The sequence below is a fragment of the Enhydra lutris genome, unplaced genomic scaffold (assembly GCF_002288905.1).
Source record: "Enhydra lutris kenyoni isolate GAN:26980312 unplaced genomic scaffold, ASM228890v2 scaffoldscaffold28, whole genome shotgun sequence".
Classification (NCBI taxonomy): domain Eukaryota; kingdom Metazoa; phylum Chordata; class Mammalia; order Carnivora; family Mustelidae; genus Enhydra; species Enhydra lutris.
The window spans coordinates 16,585,521-16,598,586 of NW_019154112.1; the positions used below are offsets into that span (position 1 = coordinate 16,585,521).

At 32.2% G+C, this 13,066-nt stretch overlaps 1 protein-coding gene across 1 annotated transcript in view; it reads left to right on the forward strand.

Moving 5' to 3' along the window:
- The window catches only part of LOC111152227 (eyes shut homolog (Drosophila)), a 1,631,332-nt gene that overhangs the window by 983,533 nt on the left and 634,733 nt on the right, over window positions 1–13,066 (forward strand). The window contains 1 exon segment of the mRNA XM_022510634.1: window positions 10,794–10,984. Coding sequence (XP_022366342.1) covers window positions 10,794–10,984 — 191 coding nt within the window.

Consider the following 13,066-nt stretch of genomic DNA (forward strand, 5'->3'; position numbering starts at 1 on the left):
ATCTTATAACAAAAAAAGGTATCATCTCTTCTTTTTTTTTTCTATACTTAATTCCAAAAGGACTAGCAGTGGCTTAAAAATGTCACACAGTACAAATAAGTGAGGAAACATGACATATGTATATACTTTATGCCTTGACTTATTATAATGATGAATTTCCATGTCAGCAAAATTCATACTAAAGTGTCAGTGGCCAGTAAGCCTTTTAGAGTTTCCTAGAAGTAGCTGTTTTCAAAATAAATCCTCTAACCTGTTATACCTGAGGGAAATGTTTTTTAATGGAAGAATGACTTCCATCAGTGCAAATTAAAGACTGCTCTGTGTTTGTGTGTATACACATTGATGGGAGGGGGAAATTTTCTCCTATCCCTCTTGATTCTTTCAGCTGGTCTCATAATTAAATTGATGCAAGGCAGATTAACAAGAGAAAAAACAAATTTAATTTCATATATACAAAAGTCTCGTGTGTGTGTGTGTGTGTGTGTGTGTGTGTGTTTATATATCTGAGATCCCAGAAGGGACCAGAGCAAGGTATTTATGTACCTTTTAGACAAGAAGCAATAAATTTGTGAAGAACTGACAAGACAAAGAAACTTAGGCTTGGGTACTAATTATTGAAGAAACTAAACGGTTTATTTCCACAGGCTCCTTGGCCCTGAATTTTCTGACTTTGGTATGTCTCTCTATCTCCTTGTGCAGGAAAGTTACCTTTAACATTGGAGATTTATTTCCTACTTTCAGTGGGACAGAGAAGAAGGTCAGAGTGTCCTACTTGCACCAGCTGTTTCTCAAATAACTTTAATTCAAAATAATCAGTATGCCACTCTGGCATATTTTTGGGAAGCCTGCTCTGAGCACTCCATATATATATATATATGTATATATATATATATATATATATATATATATGTATGTATGTGTTTGTGTGTGTGTGTGTACACATATATATTCATTTATATGTGTGTATATATGTGTATGTGTATAAAATCATATTATCTATGTATTTTTTAACTTGCATGGTCTCCCTTTTATTTATGTATCTATGTCCCACAATTTTGGGGAGCATAATTTTTCTTTTGTACTTTTCCCTGTGGCCAGCTGCTAGTTAATAGCAGAAATCCATCTTGAACCTCTAACAGTGTTGAAAGACCAGGTGAAGAGTTGACAGTTAAATTTAACTAAAAACTGATGGCTAGGAATAAGATGAGATATGGATAATCACCATTAATACCTCTATTTATCCTATTATCTATCAGTAAAATCTGAGTATCAAAAAGAATTAAAGCTGATGATTGCCAAGACAGCTTGAGGGGGACAATTAGACTATAGGCATTATTGAAGTAATACGATAGGTTGTAAAAAAAAAAAGTACATGAAAAAAGAATATTTAGTGAGTAAATATATTTATGATTCTGTTTACGTATGAGTGAAGAATTAACTATTTAATTTCTCAAGCATAGGGCAAATACTTTTGAAATGTTGCCCCAAATAAACAGCAATATATCTAGAAAATTAAAAGGGGGTTTTCAAGTTTTATTAATTATAATGTAAATTATTAAGAGATCACTTGGTTATGTTGCATAAAGGATAGTACTGGTAATAGCATTTGTATTTCATTTTACTGGAAATTAACAAAATATACACACCAACAATTAGTTTTTAGAACTTGTTAAATCAGTACTTTATTCCCAAATGTATCATGGGCAACCATTATAGTCTAAATCTGATGGCTTCTGATGAATATACAATGTGACATGACTACGTAATTTTTATCCATACTTTGTGCTCTAGAGTCTGTTACGATGATGTACACTAGCAGATAAAAGTTACTTTTTTTAATTTTAAAGATTTTTTTTATTTAATCTAGAGAGAGAGAGAGAGAGTGAATGGGGAGAGGGAGAAAGAGAATCTCAAGGAGATTTCACATGAGCACAGAGCATGATGTGGGGCTTGATCTCACAACCCTGAGATTGTGACCTGAGATGACACGAAGTGTCAGAAACTTAACTGACTGAGCTCCCCCAAACCCCCAAAGTTACTTATTCAACATAAAAACTTATATGTTTATAGGATTGTTGTTACTAATCTTATATATAGAAAATGTAAGTTGTCAGAATCATAAGAAAAAATAAATACAAGGACACCTAGATCCATCCTAAATTTGCATGAGAGTCTTTCAGGAGACTGATGGAGCCCTGGAGCAACAGAAAAATCCTGCGTCACTCCTATGTTTTCTCATAAATTGATTGATCGATGGGATGAGAAGTTTAAGTGTAAAAAATGTTTCCCAGTGCTACACATTCTCATCTCCTTGTGGAAAGGTATTTTCCTCATCAAATTATGTTTTAAGTAGTGGGTAGATTTCCTATAAAATAGGAATATCTGTAAAACCCCATAAAGCAAAATTCCTAAAATATTAAATAGCAAGAGAAGGAAAAATTGCACATCATCTCAAAGATTAAATGTAACTCAATTTCAGAGTAGTTTTACTAATTAAATATTTATTGTAAACTAGCTAAGAGCTCTATATGTATAATATGATATGATATGATATAATATAATATAATATGATATAACATGTATTAGAGAAAGTGAGAGAGCATGAGAGCGAGCAGAGGGAAGGGGCAGGAGAGGGAGAGAGAGAATCTTAAGCAGACTCCATGCTGAGCCAAACCAAAAATCAGGAGTCAGACATTTAGCCAACTGAGCCACCTGGGTGCCCCTATAAATTATTTTTTAAAAGCAATACTCAAAAATGAGATTATAAGCACTTTGGAGTCCATTGGGACACTGTTTGTACATTTCCTGATGCTAATTGTTATACTACATTCACTATTCTCTCACATTACAAAGAATGTAAGAATTCAGTGTAGGGATCTACATGGGATCTCTTACAAATGAGTTTTTTTTAATTGCAAAAACTATATGTTTAAAATAACTTGATAAGCAGCCTTGTTCACACAGAATAAAATTGGTGTTAAAGAACATGTACTTTGATGAAAGAATCCAATTTCTGAGCTCTACAGACTTTGGTCAAATTACCTTCCCTAAGCTTTAGTTTCTTAGATAAACATATAGGGCTCATAAGAACATTGGCCTTTCATGTTTCCCAGACTGAGATGAGAGAATCAAATTAGATGATGCATATAAAGGTGCTGTATGAAGAATAGAGTATAATATGCATTATCATTATTAGTCAAAGTTACATCTTTAGTTTTATTCACATTTTTTGCTCTTGTGAACAGGTAAAATAGGTAAAAACATGAACTGTTATGGGAAGAGAGGGCACTTCTGAATCTCATAGCAGTCCCACTGCATACCACCTTGGAATCCTTAGGGTTCTACCCTGATCTGCTTAATGTGGCAATACCCTGTGCTTCAGACCTTTCTAAATATATGCCTAAGAAAAAAATGTAAAGCATATACATGTAACAGTTTTTTTTTTTTTTTAAACAAGTTTTAGTTGCAAAACCTTTATGTTTCACTTTAAGAAGTTTCTTTCCCTGAATACAGTAGTCTGCTATTATCTGCAGTTAGGCTTTCTGTGGTTTCAGTTACTCATGGTTAACTGTGGTCTGGAAGCAGATAATCCTGCTTCTAACATACTGTCAGAAGGCCAGTAGTAGCCAAACACTTTATCACAGTGCCTCTGTCATTCATTCACCTCACTTCATCCCATCACATAGGCATTTTATCATCTCACATCATCACAACAAGGATGAGTACAGTACAATGGGATATTTTGAGAGACAGAGACCACATTCATAAAACTTTTATTATAGTATATTGTTACAATTATTTTATTATTATTGTTCTTAATCTCTGGCTGTACCTAATTGATAAAAGTTTGTCATTGGTATGTATATATAGAGGAAAAATACCACATATAGGGTTCAATACTAACTTTTGTTTTAGGCATCCACTGGTGGTCTTGGAACATAACCCTCACAGATAAAGGGGGGCTACTGTAAAGACTAGAGCAAATTTTTTATCTAACAATTCCACATATATTATAATGGAACAACTTTGTTATTGCCATTGTATTGATGAAGAAACTGAGAGACTCAAAGAGGCTGAAAGAGTTATCTAAGATTCTGTGATTTTAAGTGATAAAGTGCATAATTAAAGCCAGGAGTCCTAACTACAATTAGGTCTGTTGTAATTACAATTTCAGAATAGGCACCACTTAATTTAATGAGTAAAGATGAGGTAGTAGAGAAGTGAAGTGCCTTCTCTAGGGTAACACAGAGTAAGTGACCAAATTAAAACTAAAATTAAATCTCCTTGCAAGTCACTACTTTTTCTGCTGTAGCATTCTGATTCCACTCAGTACATTAAATGAAATCTTTTGTAGTTATTTTAGGATGTTTTACAATTCACAGTTTTATAGTTTGATTCAGATTTTGTGTGGCAAGTAAACAAAAACACTTTTAAAGATTAAAAATGGAAATTCATGTCATCCAATTTATTTAATGAAGCTAAGTAAAACTTTAATATGAAAATCAGAAAGGATACCATGAAAAATGAAAATGTAGGGGCACCTGGGTGGCTTAGTGGGTTAAGCCTCTGCCTTCGGCTCAGATCATGATCTCAGGGTCCTGGGATCAAGCCCCTCATAGGTCTGCTCAGCTGGGAGCCTGCTTCCCACTCTCTCTGCCTCTGCCTGCTGCTCTGCCTACTGGTGATCTCTCTCTCTGTCAAATAAACAAATAAGATCCTAAAAAAAAAAAAAAAGAAAAAAATGTAAAATATTAATGTAAAAGCAATCTCAGTTGTCAGCATAGATGCAAATTTCCTAAGCATGAATTCTTGCAAATGAAATTCATGTATGTTTACATAGCATAAGCAAATGGGATATATTTTGGGGAATAAAATAAAAGTTTAATATTAGACTATCAAAGTTACAATATAAGCATGTCAATAAGCGAAAAACTGATAAAAATAATATTAAGTCCTGCTAAAAATTTCAGAAAACTACAGAAAAAAAATTTCTTAATGAGTTAAATGATACCACTTTCAGAAGAACAAAACATCACATTAAAGGTGAAAGTTTTAAAAAACCTTTCCTGAAAAATAAGAAAAATAATCTCATTATTATTTTATAAGTTGAGTGTTTTTCTGAAAGTCCTGACACTATAATAAGCTAATAAGATAGTTTAAGAATTATGAGCAAAAGAATGAAAAATTTCACTACTCACAAATGATCTAGTATTAAGGGGAGTTCAACAAGGTTGCTCACTATACAAATCCATTGCACTTCAATATACCAACATAATTAACTAAATACATAATGTTACAAAAAACTATTTAAAATAGCAACAAATTCCTAAGGTTTCTAGAAGTTAGCCTAAGAAAATATGTACATGATTTTTATGAAAAGAAGTTATAAAATTATATTAAAAATGTTTTAGATTCTCTTGTAAATGGAAAACATATACCATGTCCATGTCTAGGAAGATAAGGTATCACAAATATATCAATTAGTTACAGGTTTTTTTCTATGAGAACATGGAATTCAAATGAATTACTAATATGGATTTTTATATAATTTAATAGGATGTTTGCATGTGTAACTGGTTCCATGTTTATATCAAAAGGCACAAGAAAAGCAGTATGCAACACAATCCTGAGAAAGGAGAATATGCAAGATGTGCCCTTTCAAAATCAAGACATAAAACTGTACTAATTAAGTCAGCAGGTGATTGGCTTGGGGTTGACAATCTGTCCAATGAAGTAGGATAATGATCCTGGAAGCAACCCATGTACAGGAAGGATGATGCATGACAGAACTGGTAATGTCAGATGAGTATAGGAAGGACGGCTACACTGTAAGTTATCCTAGAATAATTGGTATTCCACATTAAAAGGCAAAAAGAGAAAAGAAAGGTTGGAAAGATTCTAAACAGAGTACATATTAAGCAATTCTGTCTTAGGCAGCTGGCAAAAACAAGTATTTTTAAACAGGAAAGTGTTATGATTTGATTTGTATTCTGAGAGTTACTTTTGTCCTTACGGGTGGCTGTTAAAAGAATTTTCCCTGATGATAATCTATTTCCATTTGCTGGGGAAAGGAAAATATAGTGATTATAGGTGTTGTGTTTCCTTTCAAAAAGATTGTTAATTGCTTTCAGAAAAAATTTATTCAATTATTTGACTAGTTCTCTCTCAGCTTTTTTTGCAGTCATCTATTTTCTTAAAATCTGCCTCTGTAGCTCATATTTATCATACATTTCCTTTGGCTAGACTGAGAGGTGTCTACCAATCTTACACTGAATACTCTGGCTTTTGATTTCAGTATTGTTTCATAAACTTTTTTTTTGCATCATATGATTAATACCTACTCTATAAATTATTGCATCGACTTATAGTCCATGGACTAATCAATCTGTGAAAATCCATGAAAGAAACAAATATTTCATAATTTATTTGGAAACATGCTTAGTTTCCACAAAAGCATTTTCAAATGGCACAAAACTTTAAGTTGCCAGGAAAAAAACCGACAGCATTTTAAGAAGTACGAGTTTTAACAAAACCTGGCACATAGTAAACAGTGTGTAAATATTAATTTTCTTTTTTGCTCCAGCTTTATTAGTAGATATTAAGCTAATTGAGATGAATTTAAATGGATTGTATAAAGTTGGATTTTAAGGTGAATTAAACACAATTTGTAGAACATGGAAGTATAAAGTATTAAACATGTATTTTGTAGTGATAAAATCCAAGCTCTTTCTAGAAATAATATAAATGAAGAGAACTAAGTCACAGTTTCTGTAGCTAATACATGGTTGCTGGCCTGATTGCTATTAGAACAAAGAATCAAGATTCAGTGTTTCTTAATAAATGGTCTAGTATATCTTCCTGTATGAATTACATTTGTTATACATATAGACTTTTCTCACATTAATGTTTTGTTTAATAGAAAATTTTGCATATTTACACCTATCACAAATGTTCACTAATATTTTCTAGATATTACTTCTAAGATACATGAAATAAATAAAAAGCTATTTTGCATTTTAGTTGTGAATTATTTAACATTTAGCTAGTAATACATACTTCAGAAAGCAATACTCTCTCTTTGAACTATTATTCATGGATTACACTGATATTAACAATAATTTATTGGAAGTAGGGTCAAATAATACATGTCCTTTATTTGAACTATTGAGTCATTTTAGAGTCCTAATCAAACTATGTTGTAAATAAGCTTGGTATTCAGTTTTCTCTGTTAAGATTCCAACTTTCACAGTTAATCTTACATGTAGAATGCTAACCATGAAATAGAGTCTGTTTTTTAAAATCTGTTTAGTAGTTTGTGATCTACTAACCAAGAAGCCAAAAAAAAAAAAAATCCTGTACCTTTTAAAATTATGCATTTTATTAAAAGGAAAATATACTGCTGGAGTAGTGGTTTATAACTTTTCAAAGAATTGAATATTATACACATGAGTTTTATTTTATTTGTTCTAACTTAAATATTTATATATGCCTCAGAGTCTGTATTATTGTTTACATCTAAAATATATTTATTCTACTAATCTATTTAAAACCCTTCTTCATATAGTAGGGGAGGACAGGATTATTGACTTCTGATTTTTCACTAAAACTGCTTTAAAATTTCCTTTACGTTCATGCAGTGGGAATGGCTGTGGGTTACTATGCACTGGAAAAGCCAAATAGTTAGGTGTCAAAAAAATTTTGGCAACTCTCCACCTAGCAACAATTATATTTTAAGTATTTGTGTGTGTGTGTGTGTGTGTGTGTGTGTGTGTGTGTGTGTGTGTGGCTAGATCCAGCCTTATACTCAATATGTGCTGTTAGAAATGAAGGCAAGAACTTCTCAGGAGAGGCAGCTACAGGAAATTGGAGATGAAAGAGTTCTAGCTTGGAGATGTAAGAGAGTACTTTGAGTCTTTGAATCTGACAGTCAACTATTATTAGCCAGGAAATAAGACATGAATCTGGCGAAATACTGGGATTTGATTTTGAAGTATTCTTCCAAGCAGAATACCAATTTTTTCACTATGAACCCCTCCTGCAGGTCTCAGTGGAAACTCACCCCATCATCCCCAGTGGAAAACTTGATCAGTGACCAGTTCTAGCCTCTTAATTGCTAGGAAAGGTTCATTCTACACTTGGGAAAATTCTTTTCTTTCTCTCTTGAAAAATATAGGAAACTGAGTGCTTGGTCTCAACTGTGGAAGTAGGTCATTTAAAACTACCACTTCCCACATATTAGAATCAGAAGAAAACAAGTCTGAGATTAAAACTTCCCATGTGAATAGCAGAATGGAGAAAAAGAAGAAATCTAGGTCTCTTATGAGGAACAAGCTGAGCTTTTTAGAGTCCATCTGAAAATCCATCTTATCCTTGAACTTGCTTTTACTTAAGCCACTGAATTTCTTTATTGCTGCAGCTACTTTGAATTGGGCTTTCTGTATATGTATCAGAAGCATACAGACTCATTCATAGGTATAATTATGATATGAGGACATACAATTCGGATAAAGATTTTCTGTTTGTAAAAATGAAGACTGAAATGGAAGGAACTTACGATTTAATTCTAGATAATGAAAAATGTGTGGCATTATTATTTTACTCTAGCCCATCATTACTGGAAATGGTCTGGACAATTAATCTTTCTTCACAAAACTGTTGGGTGCTTAATATCACCACTCTTTTTATTTGACTAAGTTTTTGCTAATAATGTAAAATAAAATCTGTATTCATACATGTGAAGAGGAAGCACTAGAAGTATGGTCAAATTACTATGAATCTATGTAAAATATTTCCTGGTATTTTTATCCAAACATGACAATTCAATTTTCCAAACACATTTAAACAAAAACAGTTATAGTTTCTATAAGACATAGTATGGTTTCACATGCTTAAGAAAATCAGGAACTTGGGACAGAAGGATGAACCAAACATATATGGCTCTTGACCTCATGTAGCTTACAGATGGATGCATGTGTGGGCTTTTATATAAAGCACTGGTCACATGACAAAACCACTTAAGTTTTAGTTATAAAATTTAGTCTGTAAAAAGACAAAACATGACAAAATTAAAAGAGTTTTGAGTTTGCTCTTGTCAGTTGGACTGTATCTTTCCAAAGTGCTTAAAAATAAATAGTAGTTTCTTCATTTCACCAATGTTGGGTCTATTCATGTTGTAATATTAGTTTTTGTCTGAAAATAGTTTATGCTCTTTCATGTTCTGAACTTTATTTTTTTTTAAAAGAATTAATTTATTTGGCAGAGACACAGCGAGAGAGGGAACACAAGCAGGGGAAGTGGGAGAGTGAGAAGCAGCCTTCCCGGTTAACGGGGACCTGCTTCCCCCTTTCCACCCCCACTTCTTGTGAGCAGGACCCTGGGGATCATGACTTGAGCTGAAGGCAGATGTCAATGACTGTGCCACCCAGGCAGCCCCACATTCTGAACTTTAAATCAAATGGATATTTGTCTCCATTCCCAATTCATTCCAATAAATGCCTGAAAGTTTTTAAATTTTTTAACATGTGAAATTTTATTGTACTGTGCATTCAACATCATCATTAAACCCTACAAGGAATAAATATATACTTGTTTCACATAACAACTAAAGCGGTTAAGATATCAAAATTGAATGTACTTTGTTAATATTTTCAATCTTTGAGCCACCTTCACTAGTGAATTTTTTTATTAAAAAAACCCCATATGCTTTATATCTGCAAAGCACATGTTTTCTGGAAGTATTTTGAAATTTCTTCTTTCTATCTAAAAGAGGAAATTCTTTAGAGTTAGCTGATTATTTCCTTAGAGTGTTTTACAAGTTTGAAAACTTATCACACTATTTCTAAAGCTTTATTGAAAATTTAAAATAAAAAAATTCTTCACATAGAACATAAATTCTATAAAAGATTTAAAATATACATAGATTTTAAAAAGAGTTTTATGGTAGACTGCAAACTAAAACTCATAGTTTCATGAATAATCTTTTATATTGTAGAAAAATAATTTTTAAGTTTTAAAGGGAGTTTATGTGTCTGTGTATCACAGGAGGAGGAGCAGAAGGGAGGAAATGATAGGAGAAAACTCCTACCCATTTTTACAGAAATATAATCAAACAGTCAAGTTTTTATCAAACAAAAGTAACTTTTAACAATGTAAAGTAACTTATTCAGGAAATAAGCTTACTAGGTTTCATTAATCATATAGTTATACATTTAAGAATGTAAATTGTCAAAGTATTTAATCAGAGTGTCTATATTTCACTTGAATTATTGAGGCTAATTAAAATACGTTCATTCAGAAGATGAGAAAAGGAAAGAGAACAAGGGAGTGATGATTTTTAAGGAAGCGTGGATAAAACAGTATTGCTACAAAAAGATGACAGTTTCTTTACTTCTCAGTAATCTCTTATCAGCCCTTCAAAGCCACCCAATTAAATTAACAGTAATGACCAAAATCATAATTTGGAACCAACATGTTATATATACAATGAATAAGGACATCTTTAGAAAATGTTCCTATTTCAGTTGACCTGTAACATAAAGTATAACTGAATGCACTGTTGAAGATTAATCATCTAGACATCCCTGCCTTCCAGTGAGATTTGATCATGAAGCCCCCAGTACACAGAAGTGATGGTATACCACTGTGACTGTGGCAAAAGAAACAAGTGCCTAGGCTCCTAATAGAAAGAGTCAAGTATGAGCCACTTCAGAAAATATTATGCTAATGTTAATAGGAAACCCAACTTTTGAATATTCAATTCCAAACTAAATTGTATTTTCTTTCTGACTCCTCAGGTTTCAGTTGTGCTTGTTATTATGGAGATTCCTATCTAGAATTTCAGAATGTGTTGTTAAATCCACAGAACAACATGTCACTAGAATTTCAGACCTTCAACTCCTATGGACTCCTGCTCTATCTCAAACAAGACTCAGATTCAGTAGATGGGTTTTTTATTCAATTACGTATTGAAAATGGTACTTTAAAGGTAAGTCATTACATTTATTTCATTTAAAGGAACTTTAGAAAGTTCTGATTCTTCACTTTAGTGGTTATTATCAAAATAAAATTTTATGTTAAATTATCTTTTACAATCACCAGTAGGCTGTATGTTCTGTTTTTGTAATTTTGTGTTCAGTATTTGTATATCAAAATAGTATATACTTTGAATAGCTTTCAATCTCTTCTCTATATTTTTAACCTTTTTTCTGCTTTGATGTTTCCCAATATCACAGTGATAGCAATTGCTACTGTTTTTTATAGCTTTCATGGGAGATGTGATCTGGGAACCCCAAAATTTTTTCAGAGGATCCATAAGGGAAGATTACTTTAATAAAAATTATGTTATTTGCGTTTTTCAGCCACTCTCATAAGTGTACAGTGAGTTTTCCAGAAGCTCCATGGCATATGAACATGTCATCTTTCTGATCACTAATGTAATGAGTACTTACACATTTTTGTATTTTAAAAATGTGTGCTTTAATTTTTAATATTATAAATATTGATACTGCCCAGTAAACAAAAACTCTTTGGGGTCCTCAATAATTTTTAAGAGCGCAAAAAGGTTCTGAGATCAAAAAGTTTGAGATCATGGATTTAACACTTAGTAGTCTTTATAACAACTTTCTATAAAAGTCCAAGATCATACAGCTACCGAACGCTGAATTATAAAGCTGACTTAGTTGAAAGTGTACTCTTCTTTCAACACCATTCTGCCTTAACAAATCAACTCATATTTCTGTGGTACTTGCCCAGATATAGTAAATCATCGAACTCATCACTGCAGTGAGGCAATTAACTCAACACAGCCTAATATATGAAACATTATACTGTGCTATCAATCATTTCTTTCATGATGTGATATAACATGTGAATTTTCATGGAAGGGTGAGTTATACCTTATAATTTAAATAAGCCATATTCCAGTTTGATTTTCTTTAAACGTTCATCTTTAAGTGTTACAACACACATACATTATCTAGTAAAAAGTCTGATGTCATTAATAAATACCAGCTGGATGTAACAGTTAGTAGTAGTAGTATTTTTATTCATTCATGTATGTGTTTACTCATTCATTGACCATTTATCTATTACCAGTCATTTTACCAAGTTCTGAGGATTCAGTGGTAAATAAAATACTCTTTGTTTTATTCATATTGTCTCCCATTGATTACAGATAATATTAAGGACAGGAGTAAGAAAATAAAACTATGTAATAAATAGAATACATTAATGAATCATCAAACATCAGTCTTACCCTTAAAGTTTGCTAATTCCTGCTCTATAGAATTTTCCTCAACTAAGACCAAAATTTTCCATTAAATATGGAGACCAAATGTAAAAAAGTTATAAAACACGTAATATTGAGCATTAGCCACATTTAAAATGTTTCTCCTCAGCACATTTTTCTGCTGCAGACTCAACTCCCATTAACTGAGTTTCTATCTCAGCTAGCTCCTCTCACCACTGTGAACATCTCCAGAGACATTATGAGGAATTACCAGAGACTTGCAGGATTGTGGATGAAAATGTTTTATGAAACAATGAATCATGGGAGACTTCTTTCACTTTCAAATGGATAAAAATAAATTCACAATAGGTCGTATCAAGACAGTGAGGAATTAAAAAACCATTATGTGTAAAAAGATGTGTAGAATTTCTTTCCTTTAGGGCTTATGACAAAGGATATATATTGATATGTCTATAATAATAATTACTATCATTTATTGACTGGAAATTATGTGTCAGTCTCCATCTTAAGAAAATTTATTAAGGTCATGGGCTCTGGTGCTAGACTTAGAGTTTGGAGCCCAACTTTGCCGCTTAGGAGCTTTGAGACTTTGCATGTCGCTTAAGCACTTTGTACTTAAATTTATTCACTTGTAAGATGAGGGTAATAAAGATAGTTGTGAGGTTTAAATTAGTAAATGAATAAATGTTATGAAGTAAATGTAATAAACACACAGAAAGATGCCTGGGACATAGTAATCAAAAGTGAAGTTTAGGTATTTTCTTTCTGCATCTTACAAAAATCTTGCTTTTCACGGAGTTTGATATTATACATCCTCTT